This window comes from Myxocyprinus asiaticus, chromosome 8 (assembly GCF_019703515.2).
Source record: "Myxocyprinus asiaticus isolate MX2 ecotype Aquarium Trade chromosome 8, UBuf_Myxa_2, whole genome shotgun sequence".
Lineage (NCBI taxonomy): Eukaryota > Metazoa > Chordata > Actinopteri > Cypriniformes > Catostomidae > Myxocyprinus > Myxocyprinus asiaticus.
Window position 1 is genome coordinate 1,660,717 of NC_059351.1, and position 18,277 is coordinate 1,678,993.

Below are 18,277 nucleotides of genomic sequence, written 5' to 3' on the forward strand. Positions count from 1 at the left end.
CGCATTCCCCCTACTGAGCCTCATTGGGTGGATGCTGCAGAAGGTGAGGGAGTTCGGTCATTCATTGATTCTGATTGACCCTTATTGGCCAGGGAAACTGTGGGTGGCAGAGATAGTCCAGCTGCTTTACGACCAGCCGTGGTCTCTGCTGCTGTGCAGAGATCTCCTCTCTCAAGTGTGAGGGGAGATCTTCCACCCCTCACCTCAGAAGTTAGCTCTCTGTGCCTGGCCCTTTAGAGGTTGAATTTGGGCATTACCAGCCTTCCCCTTATGGTGATTGAGACAATTCAGAGTGTGAGGGCGGGGAGACCACATATGAGGAGTGTTTGAACGGTAGTGTGCAGACAGACAGATCGTGCCATTCTTATGTTTAGTGTCGGATGGGATGTGTTTCCTTCAAGACCTTCTGGATAAAGGCAGAGCTTTTAAAAGGTCTATTTATCCACCATATTGGCGTGTCATGTGGGGTTAGACTCCAGCACTGTTGGGCAACACCCTCTTATTTGCTGGTTTATGAGAGGTTGGCTTTTCACCTGCTGCCTCACTCCTCCTCTGAGGAGGAGCGGCTTCATTGTTTGTATCCTGTAAGAGCGTTGCACTTGTATGTGCAAAGGATTTGGGCGTGGTGTGTGAGCAGCCAGCTCTTTGTTTCTTGGTCTGTCTCTTACAATGGTAAGCCCATTTCTCGCCAGCGCTTGTCCCATTGGTTGGTGGGTGCGATTGTGCTATGTTATAATAGCATGAATCTTCCTTCTCCAGTAGTCTACGTGCCCACTCCACAAGGGGGATGGCTACGTCTTGGGTGCTGTTCAAGTTTATTTTGGTCCAAGAGATTTGTGCTGCGGCAAGCTGGTCTTCAGAACACACATTCTTAAGGTTTTACAGACTCGACATGACAGAACCCTCGCTGGTGCATTTAGTCCTTGAGGCTGTCTCACAGAGTATTACACATTAAGCACATTTGTATATAAAAAAGGGAAGAGTGAACAGTATATCACTTTTCCTTTTCAGTGTGTCTACATCTCTAGGGCGGGGCCCTAAGGGAGATGTTCAGACCAAGTTATGTGTTTAGGTGTATCATTTTTCTATTACTGTGTCTGCTCGGTCAGCATATCTGCAATACGGGAGTTGTCTTTATCCCTTAGTGAGATTCCAAACTAATGTTAGAAAGAGAACTTAAGTTTACTCACGTAACCCTGTTTCTCTTATAACATGAAGCAAGGTAACTCACATCACTGCCCTCCTTGCAGTTTGCACGGAGAAGAGGATAAGGCAGATGCAGGTAGCTGTAGTTTATATTTGGGAGGTGGGACTCCCTGATCGCTGCAGCAACTGATCTGTCAAATCTGGACAGACGGGGTGTCATTGGTGCTTCCGCATTTGGTCACACTTAGGGCATTCCCTTAGTGAGATACCTCACGTCATGTTATCAGAGAACAAGGGTTATGTGGGTAACCTTAAAACTTTAGACTTTATAACTTACCATCTCCCAGCTACTGCAATAATGTTTAAATGAACTCATTTATTAACACTATGGCAAAAGTGGTGAATAAAAAAGGTTTAAAGTATAATATGTCATCTCTGTTAAACAATTACCAATTCATTCATTTTAAGAGCATGCATTTTGCATGTAAGCCAACAAAACATTCAGTTTTGATAAGAGCTGTTACTGAGACACATTGTGTGGTTTTTATATGCATGATAACTCCTTGTAATATGACTCCTTCCGATACTGATGTGGTATCAAGAATTTCGATCCTCACATAAAAATATTGATTCTGAAGGTTTTTGTTTTTTTTTAACTAGTGATCTTATTATTTAGATTACACGAATATGAATGCATATCATAAGCTTCGAAGTGGAAAAAATCATTATATTAGCGAATAGTTGCATGGCACCGGAACTATTTTTTCTTCCACTCATCTTGACGCACAGAAATGCTAAAATACACTAGCAGTCACAGACAGTGCTCACCCTTTCAGTCATAGTGCTCATTCAAACAGGGAGCAGTGCTTTCCTGAGGTAATGACAGAAAAACAGCATCTGGAGTTATTCACACTAAGTAATGTCAAACCTAGACATGACGTATTATAATGGGCTTGTGTGACCATTTTTACTGGTTTTTTTAAATTCAGAGTTGTTAAAACATTGATAATGATCTGTAATCCTCCTTAATAAATGATACCCTCGTGAAAACTTACCATGGATTTACTGTGGTAATACTGTATTAACCATGAATAACCACAACTGTAGTAAAGGTTTTTTTTGGCAGTAACCAAAGTTTTGATACAGTTAACCATGGTTTTCTACAGCATTACTGTTGTATCCATATGGTAACTTGGTTTTAGTAATAGTAACCATATAATAATATCTATGGTTAATTTTGAGGTTTTATATGTTTCTTATACTTACAAATTTTTCAAAGTTAAACAAAGCAGCCTAATAATTTTTTTCTGTTTAGGCCTATAAATATATAAAAAAATGTAAGTAATATTTTAAGTTACTCATTTATCCAATGAATTAGTAAAAGTTCAATTTAATGGAGGTATCAGTATTGGTATCGATATTGGCGATATTGGCCTAAAAGTACTTGGTATCGGATCTAAAAGAAAATAAGTGGTATCGCCCATCCGTAATGAAAAGATTTGTTATATATGGTTATGGAATCAATCAGACACACGCAAATATCAACATTTGGGATACAAATCTCAGCAATGGTGACAGTTAAAAAAAATACTATTCAGATTAACGGATAAACACTGAACATTGCAAAACAAGCTGTTAAAAGTGACCCTGGACCTCACTAATTTTCAAACCCTGGTTACGTCCCTGCCAAAACTAAACTAAACTAAAAGAAGTGCTTCATAGCATTGTTCGAGACTTTTACGAGATGCAAGTGGTTACTGGTTACCCATTACCTACCGATCAATATCCCTAACAAACTGTGTGCATATAGAGGTGAAGTGATGTGAAAAGAGGATAAGAAAGAGAAAAGCAATAGGCTGGCATTGGGTAGTGGTACCTTACATTTACATTTATTTATTTGGCAGACGCTTTTATCCAAAGCGACTTACAAAAGAGGAAAACATAAGGAGACAGTGGTACGAAAAGTGCCGTATTACAAAGTTTCACTAGCATCAGAATAGTATTCAAAACAGAATAAAGTGCAACAGGAATATTTTTTGTTTTTTTTTAATGACTGGTTAAGTGCTCATGGAAAAGATATTTTTAGTTGTTTTTTGAAGACAGAGAGTGAGTCAGCTTCACAGATGGAGTTGGGAAGGTCGTTCCACCAACGTGGTATGATGAAGCCGAAAGTCCGGAAAAGTGTTTTGGTGCCTCTTTGTGCACATACAACAAGGCGACGTTCCTTAGCTGACCGCAGGCTTCTAGTGGGCGCGTAGCTCTGCATAAATGATTTTAGGTATGCTGGAGCAGACCCAGTGACTGTTCTGTTTGCCAGCATCAGAGCCTTGAATTTGGTACGTGCATCAACTGGCAGCCAGTGGAGAGAGACAAGGAGTGGTGTAACATGCTCTCTTTGGTTCATTAAAGACCAGACGTGCTGCTACATTCTGGATCATTTGCAGGGGTCTAATTGCACATGCAGTGAGGCCTGCAATGAGTGCATTACAGTAGTCCAGTCTAGTTATGACAAGTGACTGGACAAGCAGTTGTGTGGCATGTTCAGAGAGGAAGGGTCTAATCTTCCTGATATTGTAGAGTGTAAAGCTACATGATCTTGCGGTCTTTGAGATGTGGTCTGTGAAATTTAGTCTGTTATCGATGGTTACCCCTAGATTTCTGACCGATTTGGAAGGCGTTACTGTAGTTGCACCCAGCTGCACGGTGATGTTGTGTTCAACAGCAGGGTTGGCTGGAAAGACAAGGAGTTCAGTCTTGGCTGGGTTGAGTTGCAGGTGGTACTCCTTCATCCAGGCCGAGATGTCTGCCAGGCAGGCAGAAATTCGAGCAGTCACTGTGGTGTCGTTGGGCTGGAAAGACAAGTAGAGTTGCGTGTCATCAGCATAGCAGTGGCCCAAGCACTGATCCCTGAGGTACCCCAGTGAGTAGCTGATGTGGCTTGGATACCTCACCTCTCCAGGCTACCTTGAAGGACCTACCTGAGAGATAGGAGTTAAACCAGTCAAGCACAGTTCCTGTGATGCCCAGCGAGGAGAGGGTAGAGAGTAATAGCAAATGATGCCGTCACCTTAAAACAACACCAGCCATAGTCCTGCTCATGTGGATGGCCAGCCCAAGCTGACTCTCCTTAGTTCAAGTTTTAAGTAGTTTTTTTGGGATTAATTTGTCCAAGAAAATTCAAGTAAATCCAAGGCAAAACCATAAATAAACATCATGTCCAGTATGGAGAAATCCAGCAAGGACTCCAGTACACACCAGTCCTTCACAAACCAAGCCAGAGCTCATTACACAGGTGTGTTCCATCTACTACCTGATGGTCCCATGCCCCACTCCCAGTACCATCCAAAATGGAAGGTGATAGAAGAGAGTATGGTCCTATCCTCTAACACCCTAACACATCTCATCTAACCTTCTAACAGGAACTCAAACACACTCCTCAGTTTAAGTCTAGATTAAAGACTCATCTCTTCAGCCAGACATACATCTAATTTATCTCTCAAATCGTAATTATGCTGCATTAGTCAGGTCTGCTGGAACAGAAAACTCTTATCATATTCTATTACTCTGCTTCAAAATTAAGTAAATGGCATCTTTACTAATATTATTCCATTTGTTTACCTGTCTTATCCTTGGGAAACATATCCCGAGGTTACCAGAGCCTGCTATACCTAGCTTTGGTCTAGCCCGATGTCCCACTCCCACCACTATGTGTCGCTGAGTGATGACTACTAATTGCAGTTTGTGCCAGCCAGACAGCCAGGGGCGCTTCGCTGATCACTGTCTGCATCATTTCAGTCTACTACGGTGGACTTCACAGAGGATGAACTGCTGTCAACTCCAGTTGTACAGCAATAGATACTTCACTGTCCACTGCCTGCACCTCAGTCTTATACCCTGTCTACACCGGACGCAAGTGGCGCGTTGCATTGCATCAAAAGTAATAGAGCCCCATTATAATTAATTATGCTGTCTACACTGGAATTGTCCATTGCGGCGCATTCTTTGCAGCGACAATAAATGGACAAAACACTTCCAGTGTAGACAGTCTTAAGCGTCAATGGACGCGCCCAGTGTAGACAGGATTTTAGGTTGAACGTCACTAAAAAAATTAACTGCCACAAGCTTACAGCTGGACTGCAAGGCACACCTCACTGACCACTGCCTGCATAATCTTAGGTCTTAGGATGGACTACAACACTGTGAATAAACAGCTATTAACTGAAATACAACTGGAAAGTGAGTAATTCTGACCACTCTGACCAATTCTTGCATTACTTTTCTTAAAATGACAAAAGATATAGACAATAAATTACTGCCAACTAAAGACTTTATCAGCTATATCACAAAGGACACTGCATCTACGTGCACCTCCGCAGTCAAATCGGGAGGGACTTCAAAGACACTTAATCCTTAATCTTCAGTTTCAAATACTGCCCACCAAAAATCTACTCAGTTTACTCAATTAACACATGACTTTTATTACACATAGATAACTAATATTGGCATTATTTGTTATGCTGTTTAGCCAGAGGGGAACTGGCATTCTCAGCTGAGCCTGGTTTCTCCTAAGGTTTTTAATCTCCATTAACTAATGTCTTGTGGAGTTTTGGGTTCCTTGCCACAGTCAGCCTTGGCTTGCTCTCTGGTGGCCTGAAGACAAATACAATTAAAGACAAATAATTTCAAGGCATGATTTTCAATGATGTTTTTGAGGATGTCAACTGCTCAATGAGGATTCTTTAACATTTAAGACATTAAATACAGAAATTACAGCATACAGTAATTGTCTGTAAAGCTGCTTTGAAATGATGTGTAATGTGAAAAGTGCTATACAAATAAAAATGACTTTACTTGACTAAAAAAACAGCGTTCCTGATGCTGAAAACCAGTGATAGACTTCAAAAGTGTCCATCTGATGCATGATGTACATAGACCAAACAATTAAAAATAGCACAGACGGAATGCAAGAACAGTGTGAGTACAGGTCAGACTGACGAATTCCAATGCAAAGTGGATTGCTGTTGACTATAGGCTTATACTGTATTGAAATATATGTTAATAAACAATACAGTATAGTGACTTCTAAAATAACCTTTTATATTGAACAATTGGTGATTTTATTGTCTGCAACAAGATCAACAAGAGCTACATTTATTTTGGGACAAAATACTTAGAGTATTTGTTATTTTCAGTTTTGCTCAAAGTGATTGTGAAGTGAAATTATATTAATTACACAAAAAAGCCTCTTGCTGTCTCAACATTATTTGCATTAGTTGACCAATTATGCACTATAAGTATTGCCCCTATCTACATGATAGCACTTTAAACCACCTGAGGGCCTTTTACCCCAAGTGTGGGATAAACGTTCCTCTCACCACCTTGTTGCTCCATTAATATTCAATAAAAAGACATCTTTTTTTGATACATTTTGTGACCAGAAAAAAAAGGAAAATTTCTTTAAGGTGTGCCTTTAGCCTCGTTGTACCCAATTTTATATAATCTTTCTCAGCAAATATTGATCTTTCGAATAATTGCAATTCATTTGATTAATGGGCATGTCAAGTAATTAATCTGATTAAAAGCTGTAATTGGTTGACAGCCCTAGTTAAAACAAGTGTGAGCAAGCATGATAACAAGTGAGGATTCAGTAATTGGCCAGAACGCTGTTCAGTGTTTTAGGGCAACAACAAAAAATAAATTAGGTTCCAATGTTCAACAGTTAAAGTCTTTTTTTTATTATTATTATTAATTAATTAATATTTTTTTTCATTAACTGCTGTTTCTAACTATTTAGCCAAAATAAATAGACAAATCAGCTGTAAATAAAGCATCACTGTCTGTCAAGTCCCTGACTGATGCAAACTTTACAAAAACCCCATCTGGTATCAGAGCAATTTTAGGAACCCCTTCGCCTTGGTCTGACATTCATTTTGACAAATAAACACAACAGAAACTAAAAGGGCAAATAGAGGACTCAGGTCTCCAAGAGAGCAACACTTTCTGGTCAGAGCATTGTCTAATTGTCATAAAGACCAAAAGCTATCACTTTAGAGGAAAACCCACCAACGGGGGCCTCTGAACTTATGACCTCTCATAGCTTTAGGGGATTTTCTTTACGAGAACTTAAAGAGAAACTGTTACATGTAAACCTGGTGACAAGAGAGATCCAAAGAATCCACTATGCTAATAACATTGCTATGTAAACACACCATTTATAAACAATGACAACAGTGTTGCTTGAACACTTAACAGGTCACACATGCTTTGGCTCCCCTTAAAGAATCCTGTGGTTCAGACTTATAGCGCTCCACTGTAAGCTTCCTTTAACTTTAGACAGATGAGGGTAGGGTGGTTTGTTTGTGTGACCCACTCTCAGTGGCTTAAATCAGGACCCTACAGAGTGATGAATGATATAGGAACCACACCTACTGCAGAAAGGAGTTCAGTATTCACTCAACAGCTCTCTCTCTCTCTCTCTCTCTCTCTCTCTCTCTCCCATGATTCTAGGAATGTAATTCTTATTCTCTCACTCTCACACTTCTTAACATGAAAAATGATGTCAAGATTGTATAAACTTATGAACTACTCCACATAATTTTCCTTAACGATGACAGATTACTGTGAGTGTAAATGGGGGTAAAGACCAAAGTATCACTCACCAAAGAATATGTATAAATACAGAGAGCTACCAAGGAAAGTTTAACTGCAGCTCATAAATCAATTAATCAAATAACAAATATGCGTGAATAACTTACATATTTTCCTGTAAAATATTGTTATAATATTGTCAATGTGTAATCATCATCATGATCAAGTAGCATGTTAAGCAGAAAGAGAAGGGGAGACAATACATTTTGTTTCTTATGAACCAGTAGAAAATCTGCATTAAAGTTTTAACCAGCCAGCAAATAATTAAGTAAATGGGTACAACCCCGATTCCAAAAAAGTTGGAACAGTATGAAAAATGCTAATAAAAACAAAAAGGATTGATCTGTAAATTATATTCACCCTTTGCTATATTGAAAGCACTACAACTAAACATTATAAGATGTTTTAACCTTTTTATTTATATATACACTCATTTCAAATCAGATGATTGCAACACGCTCCAAAAAAGTTGGGACAGTCGAGTGTTTACCGCTGTGAAACATCACCATTTCTTCTAATAACTCTTATTAAGCATTTAGGACTGAAGACACAAGTTTAAGTTTAGAAAGTGGAATTTTCCCCCATTTATCCATTATTCAGGTCTTCAGCTGCACAATTGTATGGGGTCTACGTTGCTGTATTGTGCGCTTCATAATGCACCACACATACTCAATTGGAGATGGTCAGGACTGCAGGCAGGCCAATCTAGCACCCGCACTCTCTGCTTATCTGGCCAGTATGTGGTTTGAAGTTGTCCTGCTGAAAAGACGTCCCTGGAAAAGACGGTGCTGGATGGCAGTATATGTTGCTCCAAAATGTGTACATATCTGTCTGCATTAATGGTGCCCTCATAGATGTGCGAGTTACCCATGCCATGGGCACTGACACACCCCTGGCCCATACAGACACTGGCTTTTAGACCTGACGCTGATAACAGCTTGGATGACCCTTTTCCTCTTTGGCCCGGAGAACACGACAGCTGTGTTTTTCAAAAACTATTTGAAATGTGGACTCATCGGACAAAAACAGACAGTTCCACTGTTCTACTCTCCATCTAAGATGAGACCGAGCCCAGAGCAGTCGGCAGCGCTTCTGGACAGTGTTGATGTATGGCTTCTCCTTTACATAGTAAAGTCTTAACTTGCATCTGTGGATGCAGCGGCGAATGGTGTTGACTAACAAAGGTTTACTAAAGTAATCCCAAGCCCATATTCATGATATCCATTACAGATGAATGATGTTTTTTAAGACAGTGATGTCTGAGGGATCAGAGATCATGTGCATTCAGAAGTGGTTTTCGTCTTGCCCTTTACGCACTGAGATTTGACCTTGAATCGTTTAACTAAATTGTGCACTGTAGAGGGTGAAATGCCCCAAATCCTTCCAATTTGTCTTTGGGGAACACTGTTGTCAAAGTGCTGGATTATTTGCTGAAGCATCTGTTGGTAAATTGACAAGTCTCGAATGATCCTTGCTCTTGAAGGACTAGGCTGTTTTTGGAGGCTCTTTATATACTATGACACGATTGCCTCACCTGTTTAACATCTCCTGTTTCACATCGCCTTGTTAAATTGTTATTAGTCTTAAATTGCCCTGTCCCAACTTTTTAGGAGTGTGTTGCAATCATCTGATTCTAAATTACTGTACATTTTCAAAAAAAGCAAAAACATCATGTAATGTTTAGTTTTAGTGCTTTCAATATAGCAAAGGGTGAATATAATTTACAAATCACTCCTTTTTGTTTTTATTAGCATTTTTCATACTGTCCCAACTTTTTCGGAATTGGGGTTGTAGATATGATATGATATTATATATTATCCATGGCATTATTTTCAAAAACATATATTATATAGACAGTTTTATGAAGCTATATTAAAAAAAAAAGAAACTATGATGTAAAATGTATAAGAAATATGAAAGATTCTAATCAAATAAACAAATTTACGACATTTACTGTGTTAACTCCTTTGTGTGAAAGGTCAGTTTTCCGGAGTTCAAGCTTGTTGAAGTACACAAGATGCTCTTTGAACATAGATCAAAAATCTATCATAGAACATAGATGTCAATTCATGCTGGGATAACATCAAGTTTTGCAAAAAAACAAAAAAAACATATGGATTACATACCAGCTGGAGTGCATGCTGTCATTAAAAAAATTAAAGGGTGATACTATCAGATACTATCAAATTTTAAATTTCATGTTCATTTTACAATTCAACTTTTCAATAATCAATGCTGATAAAATAATGTAAAATGAAAACAAAAACTGTATTAATTGAGAAAAATACAATATTGAAGCATTTCACAAGTGGACTCTTAAACCCACTGTATTGTTTTAGTTTTTTTACAGTAATACTATTATTAACTCCAGTAATGGAAATACAATGGTCCGTGTTCATTTGTTGTTATTTTTCTAATGTTCAAAGAATAAATCAGTTACATGAATGTTTTCTTGGCTTTGCCCTCATTTTGAAAAGTCTTCAACAACCTACAAGACACTCATTGCACTACAGAATAATCTATATTTTATTTCTGATGAACTATGATTGCCATAACCATAATTGGCTATGAATTATTCAATTAGAGGTCACACATTTATATTACAGTGTTCATGGTATTCATTTATGATATTACAAAAATACTTACTGGACTAATGATATGTGTAGGCCTAGTTAAAAGAAGATTCCAGGTTCAGTACAGGTTGAGGTCAATGGACAGCATTTGTGGCATTCAGTCTTTGAAGGTTGCTACATTGTTGCGCCCGCACGTCACAAAGTTGCGACCGAGTTCCTTCCTATGCCAGAAGCACTTCAGTCGAGTTGTGTTGCTCAGTCGAAAGCATATGTGGCATAATGTTGATTCCACAAAAAAATAAATCAGACCCGACCCTCTTACTTTAAAAAAAGAGCAGAAATCGAGGTTCAAGTGAGGCACTTGCAATGGAAGTCAATGGGGCCATTATTTGGAGGGTTTAAATGCAGAAATGTGATGCTTATAATTTAATAAAAGCTTTTAATATTTGCACTGTAAAGTTGTTTAAATCGTTATTTTAGGGCTTTAGGGTTTACATTGCTATATCATCATGGCAACAAAACTGTAGCCTGCCATTTATTACAGCTTTACTTACAAAGAAAAGGTTAGTAAGCAATTTTATCACTCTAAAATCAAATTATAGGCCTACTTTTTTAAAAGAGTATTTTAATGTTAACGAATTGGCCCCATTCACTTCCGATGTGTGTGCTTCACTGTAACCCAGATTTTTTTATTTTATTTTATTTATTTATTTTGCAAGAAAAGTTGAAATCATTTTTTTGTGGTAATCAACATTATGCTACAAATGCTTTCGATTGAGCTTATAGATCACGAGACATTTCTTTAACACGTGTTTGTATGTTTTGAAGCGCCTATGGTGTCTCTGCAGTCAGATATGTTTTCAGACAGCCTATGAAGGAGGCAAACTTGAGCAGTGGACATCTTTGTGCTTGCTCTCACTCCGCCCAGACTTTTCTGTGAGAACAGGTTGGCACACAGAGTACAGAGAATAACGCGCAGCTGAGCTGGCATCATTACACGTTAGTTCTCTCTGCTCAACGCTTATGAACATGCGAGTATATTTGGCACTGATGTTTGCGCTTTCCTTGCCTGGATATCTAGATGCGCTTCATGGATTATACGCCTTCGGTCAGCCCGAGCTTTTCCAGAAGAAGAGCAACTGCAAACCCATACCTGCAAACCTGCTCCTGTGTCATGATATCGAGTACACGGACATGCGTCTGCCCAACCTCCTCGGACACGAAACCCTAAACGAGGTTCTGCAGCAGGCATCTTCCTGGATCCCTCTGGTGCAGAAGCAGTGTCATCCGGACACCAAGAAGTTTCTCTGCTCGCTCTTCGCTCCGGTGTGTCTGGATGATCTGGACGAACCGATTCAGCCGTGCAGGTCACTGTGTGAGAGCGTGAAGAGCGGCTGCGCTCCGGTGATGGCCGCTTTTGGGTTCCCATGGCCGGACATGCTGGACTGCCAGCACTTTCCTTTGGATAATGACCTGTGCATACCAACTGGTGGTGGAGATCCTTTAGTGCCCGTCACTAAAGAAGGTAGGAAAGTTTTTTTGAAAGTCAATTTTTTTTTTTTTTTTAAATTCATATTCTCTTTTTACCTGTACTTCTATGTTGATCTTTCTTTGGACAGTTCCAAGGGTGTGTGATGCCTGCAAAGAAAAGCCTGATAATGACCACGAAATAGTGGACAACCTTTGCAAGAATGACTTTGGTAAGTTTATATTTTATGTTTGCTTTAGGCGTCTGAATATATAAGTATTTTTTATATCCTAGGCCCTAGGTATCACCGCTTTACACTTTTTTTTGCCCTAAGTTCCCCCACAGCTCCATCTCTAAGGCTCAAGTGCCACTTCATCAACACGAAACCAAAGATGTGTACCAAAGACTAAATATCATTTAACATAACTACAAATTATTATTATTTATCAATCAGTATTGGCTTCATCTTTATAGTAATACCCATTAGGGAAAGACTGAAGAATTAGATTAGATTCAGAATCAATTCAGATTAATTTGGGTATATTTAAGTTATAATGTCCATTTTGCTGACATTTCAAAGAAATTATTTCTCAGCTAAAGCTGTTAATTATACAGGGGACCTTCTAACCTGGTAAATTACGAAATGTAAATGTAATCTTTATATGTGTGTGTGTGTGTGTGTGTGTGTGTGTGTGTGGCTTTTTAAAAATGTACAAATTCCATGTATTCCACACTGTAAAAATAATTTTTGCTTCATTTGGGAACATCTACATTAACTGGTTTAATTCAATAAAAAAAATAATCTGACTAAATTTACCTGTAAAAAATTAAGATGCACAGATAAAAGTTATTTTTATGGGTTAAATCAACTAGAAATGAGCACATATTAACGAGGGAGGATGCACATGGTTACTTGTGATTAGGATTATTTTTTCTGTTTTGTTGTTTTTGTCAAACCAAACTTTACTCTCAACACACATAGAGTAAAAGATCGATATCGGGATTGTTCAAATGAACATCATGATTTATTGGAAAATCTATATTTCTATATCTATAATTGTATATTTTAACCAATCCCTAATCCTTATTTTTTATTTTTAAGCCATACATGTTGTTAGGTTCAACATAGAAAAATTCAATTCTTTTCACAAACCCCCTAGAACCTGCTTAGGTACCCTGTGGGGTACACATACCCCCGATTGGGAATCACTGCCATAGTAGAAAGTTCCACAAAGGACTTTTTATTGTTTTGTTCTTTGGTGCTTTAAAGAGCCCAGACACCAAAATGCTGATGTGAAGAACCCATAATATAACAACATCAATAACTTTTTAACATTCAAAGACCCTAGCTTGTACAGAACCATATACAGTGGAAATTGGTCTTTGATGAGAAGAGGGTTACTTGTAAAGAACAATTGAGGAACATTTGTTTAGAGTTTAGAGGAACCTGTTTTCACTCTGCCCATTCATGTTAACCAAAGTTATTCAGAAACAATGCATTCTTAGATTTGGACTAACCTGAGTTCAAGCAGTTGTCCATTACCATTGTCCAGGTCTCACTCTAACACAACCTTCAATCTTAATCACATAATAGCTCTAAAGATCAAGGTCAAGGAGATCTCCTACATGAATGGAGACACCAAGATCATTCCAGAAAGCAAGAGCAAGACCATCTACAAGTTGAATGGTGGTGTCACTGAGCGTGACCTCAGAAAGACAGTGCTTTGGCTGAAAGATGGCCTTCAGTGTGTGTGTGACGAAATGAATGACATCAACGCCGCCTATCTGGTGATGGGCCAGAAGATGGATGGAAATTTGGTTATCACGTCGCTGAAACGCTGGCAAAGGGGTCAACAAGAGTTTAAGAGAATTTCTCGCAGTATTCGTAAGCTTCAGTGCTAGGAATGCTCATTGATGTTCTGAGCAATCAAATTATCTTCTGAAAATTAAGACCTATAACAATACCATAGGTCTATGTAAAATTTCATTCAAAACCTTAATTACCATTTTAAGAGCTGGCCAGTAGAGCTCAAGTTTCAGAATGGCAGAGCTGTCACCCAGGGTAAATCTCAAAAGGGACGAACCATAGATTCATCACAGTTCCACTTGCCTTTTATGATCCCCTCATGAGTTTGATTTACTCTACCTGTCAAATTTAATCTGAACACAGCTTGCACGCTAGCATAACCCGTTCTTCTCCTCTTTCACAGTTAACCGTAGTGTCTCAAACCATAATACGTACACGATTTTTTTCTGGCATATGCTCTTCCTCTGCTGGCATAATTATGAAACAAAGCTCTGTCAATTTTCTGAATGCAAGGTTATCGTTTGCAACTGGAGTATGATAGCAAGTGAATGTCCAAAACTCACATCATACTTACAGTATACCTACAGGAGACATTAAATGAAATTAAATTCTAAGTGAGGCTTTGAAATGGTAGGTGTGAAGATTTCTGGTAGGCAGAATATTATCCTGAATTCCAACTCAAATTAATTATGAGTCACGAGTCACATACAAATGTTGATGGTGAACAGAGTGCATGTCATTGCACAGGTGCCGATCTGTTCAAGGGTAGAGGCATACAGTAGCAGTCTCCAAAGCCATTCTATTTGCTATAGATCCCACCACCCTGTAACAAATAAGGTTAAGAAACATGTTTCTAAGGAATGCATGAGATACATGGTTTCTATTCTGCCAACAAAAAAATAAGTGTGTTTAAATAAGTAATTTTGCTATAAGTACTTTTATCAGCACAATGAGATAGCTGGCTCTATTCTCAATGTTTTAAAAATGATCCAGTGAAACTAGCCTCTGGAGCATGATCATGTAAGTTAAAGGGATAGTTCACCCAAAAATGAAAATTCTCTCATCATTTACTCACCCTCATGATATCCCAGATGTGTATGACTTTCTTTCATCTAATGAACACAAATGAAGATTTGTAGAAAAGTATCTCAGCTCTGTAGGTCCATACAATGCAAGTGAATGGGTTCCAAAATTTTGAAGCTCCAAAAATCACATAAGTCAGTATTTAAGTAATCCATACGACTCCAGCGGTTAAATCAATCTTCAGAAATGATATGATAGGTGTGGGTGAGAAACAGATCAATATTTAAGTCTTTTTTTACTATAATTTATCCTCCTTGCTCAGTCAATCTCCACTTTCACATTCTTCTACTTGTGTTTTTGGTGATTCACATTCTTCATGCATATCGCCCCCTACTGGGTGGGAGAATATTTTCTGTCAAAAAAGGACTTGAATATTGATCTGTTTCTCACCCACACTTATCATATCACTTTTGAAGACATTGATTAATCCACTGGAGTTTTATGGATTACTTTTATGCTGCCTTTATGTGCTTTTAGGAGCTTCAAAGATTTGGCACCTGCTCACTTGCATTGTATGGACCTACAGAGCTGAAATATTCTTCTAAAAATATTTATTTGAGTTCTGCAGAAGAAAGTAAGTCATAAACATCCGGGATGCCATGAGGGTGAGTAAATGATGAGAGGTTTCATTTTTGGTTGAACTATCCCTTTAATGTGACTGCTTTAACTTCTGCCCAGACTAGATAAAGATGTTCAGTAGACCTACAAATGCATGTGTTTTTTCTCTGTGTTTTTGACTTCTCTCTACTTGAACCTAAATACTGCACTGTTCCTGTGTTATGCTCTTTGAATTACAATAAGCAATTTTATATTGTTTTTGTTTATTTCCTTCCTGTGTCAGTTGTGGTGATAATGTTGTACTAAAGGGGTCTATTTGTTGTTATGCTCTCAAAGTTGTTAGTTGTGTACTTATGTTTTTGGCCAATGAATACCCAATATTAGAGGAAAGTCACATGCTGGTAAAACCGCAGAGACATATTTTTTCCTGTCTTTACTTTTCTGTCTCAGACTGCCCAGATGTATGAGCAATGCTGATTCAATTGAATTTTATTATGCAGAGATTGGTTAGTGAAAAAAAAAATCTCATAATATCTAAACTTGGTGATACTCTGTAAATATTTAGATAAGATTTTTATTCTTGTACAAAACTTGTAGCATTAGATTTTTTTTTTTTTTTTTTCTCACAGTAACAAAATGTTCATCGTTATATCAGTGTTAAGAGGACTGGTGCATTTATTAACATCCACTGTCATATGTAACTTGATCACTGATGATTTGTATAACTTGAATTTAGATAACACACAAAACAAAAATAACAGCAAATAAAGAAAAAATCACAAGCAGTGTGTCCTTTGTTTCTTTGTTATATATAGTATATAACATATAATATTATATATAATATATAAACAGAATATATATATATATATATATATATATATACATGTATATGTATATGTATGTATGTATGTGTATTTATATATATATATATATATACATATACATACATACATATATATATATATACATACATATATATATATATATATATATATATATATATATATATATATATATATATATATATATATATATATATATATATATATATATATATATATATATATATATATATATATATATATATATATATATATGTATAAATATACACTCACCGACAACTTTATTAGGTACACCTGTACATCTACTTATTCATGCAGTGCAGTGCATAAATTCGTGCAGATATGGGTCTGAGATTAAAAAAAATCCCCATTCTGATGGATGATGTGAACATTAACTGAAGCTCCTGACCCGAATATGCATGATTTTATGCACAATACTGCTTCCACACGATTGGCTGATTAGAAAATCGCATGAATAAGTAGGTGTACAGGTGTACCTAATAAAGTGGCCGGTTGGTGTATTTGTGTACATACTCTATATGTAGATACATTATGTTTGTGTGTGTATCAGTTTTGACATTATGGCCAGAAAGATTATATTAGTGGATCAGATTATAATGTTGGTTTTCTCTGAAAAACACACTAATGCAAAACACAATAAAAATAAAAAATAAAAACACTCATAAACAAACCCTTTCAAACGAAACAAACCATCATTATCAGCCATTTGCACTTGAAGGTGTAGCTATTTGTGGTCTTTAGTGCCCTCTAGTTATCACAAAGTATAGCAAGAGGGATTCAACCAAAAATGACAATTCTGTCATCATTTACTCACCCTCATGTTGTTTCAAACGCAATTGACTTTCTTTAGTGGAACACAAAGGAGATTTTAGGCAATATTCACATTCATTGAAAGGATTAAAGATGCAATAAAAGTGAATGGTGACTGAGGCTGTCTTTCTGCCTAACATCTCCTTTGTGTTGCACGAAAGAGAAAAAAGTCAAACAGGTTTGGAACAACATGAGGATGAGTACATGATGACAGAATTGTTATTTCTGGATGAAACATACCAGTTTACTAGACGAATTCAATTCAGAATGTTTTAAACATCTACATGCCTTTTACCCAAGGCAGTGTTGAGCTGTCCCTATCTTTGAGATGTGACCAGTTTATGTAAACATCTACTTTACTGGTTCCATCTAGAAAGGAGCAAAGCAGTGGATGTCCAGTATAGGTAGTTTTGCAATACAACTTTGTCTTACATCCATGCTTTGAGTGGGAAAGATTTTGTCAAGTGTCAAAGTGAAACATTGTAACGTGTATGCAGAGAGTCTGATTTTATTATTTGGATATAATGTAATTTAGTAAATTATTTTACCAGGCTTTGACTTTAGCGTGGACTTTAAATGACTTTGTGTACACTGGCGGCCAAAAGTTTGGAATAATGTACAGATATTGCTCTTATGGAAAGAAATTGTTACTTGTATTCATCAAGTGATCAGTTGAATGCCACTTTGGTGAATTAAAGTACCAATTTCCTTCCGAAACAGCAAAATCTGTACATTATTCCAAACTTGTGGCTGCCAGTGTATGTGAGGTACTGGATCAATGCATGGAGAGCGTTGCAAACTTAACTGTTTATTAAATAAAACATGCCATCTAGTGGCAGACGTCTAAGCAAAATAGACATCCCACACTAAAGATACATTTCAGGTGGTTTAAATGACATTACCAAATTAGCACAGATTTGTTTCTTTTGTAAGAAACCCTAAACTTGCTACATTTTTGAAGGCTCATTGGGGAGACCAATGCTTATTTAGTTATATATAGTTTATATTAGTCATCATTTTTACCACACCATTGAACTTCTTAATTCATAAATCATTAATTCTTGAACAATTCTACCACATTTAAAGGTAGTTTAATGCACTAAACACCCCCCTGGACAATATTATGTTTATCATCTGCAGTTCATGGCCATAATTCATAGTTTAAGGACTAATCACTGCACTTCAGTTATCTTCTAAAACTTGTTTATCCTTAATGATTATGTTCTGTTTGAATGTACAGAGGTTCTTCTCTATATCTGATGCTGGAGGCCTATCTTCTGTAGGCCTTTAGACAATGCCAACTACAGTTTGTTGGCATTGT

General features: G+C 37.4%; 1 protein-coding gene across 1 annotated transcript; it reads left to right on the plus strand.

Moving 5' to 3' along the window:
- The first annotated feature begins 11,220 nt into the window (after window positions 1-11,220).
- On the plus strand, window positions 11,221-16,065 carry sfrp2 (secreted frizzled-related protein 2). Its single transcript, XM_051705070.1, has 3 exons — window positions 11,221-11,892; window positions 11,987-12,067; window positions 13,430-16,065. Exons 1-3 carry the CDS (start codon window positions 11,391-11,393, stop codon window positions 13,735-13,737), a joined length of 891 nt encoding a protein of 296 aa, XP_051561030.1. The 5' UTR covers window positions 11,221-11,390; the 3' UTR covers window positions 13,738-16,065.
- The last annotated feature ends 2,212 nt before the right edge of the window (window positions 16,066-18,277 follow it).

Coding starts and splice junctions, on each gene's coding strand:
- sfrp2 (XM_051705070.1), top strand. CDS start 11,391: ATGAACATGCGAGTATATTTGGCACTGATGTTTGCGCTTTCCTTGCCT. Junction 11,893..11,986: donor AGTGCCCGTCACTAAAGAAG/GTAGGAAAGTTT, acceptor TTCTTTGGACAG/TTCCAAGGGTGTGTGATGCC. Junction 12,068..13,429: donor CCTTTGCAAGAATGACTTTG/GTAAGTTTATAT, acceptor ATCACATAATAG/CTCTAAAGATCAAGGTCAAG.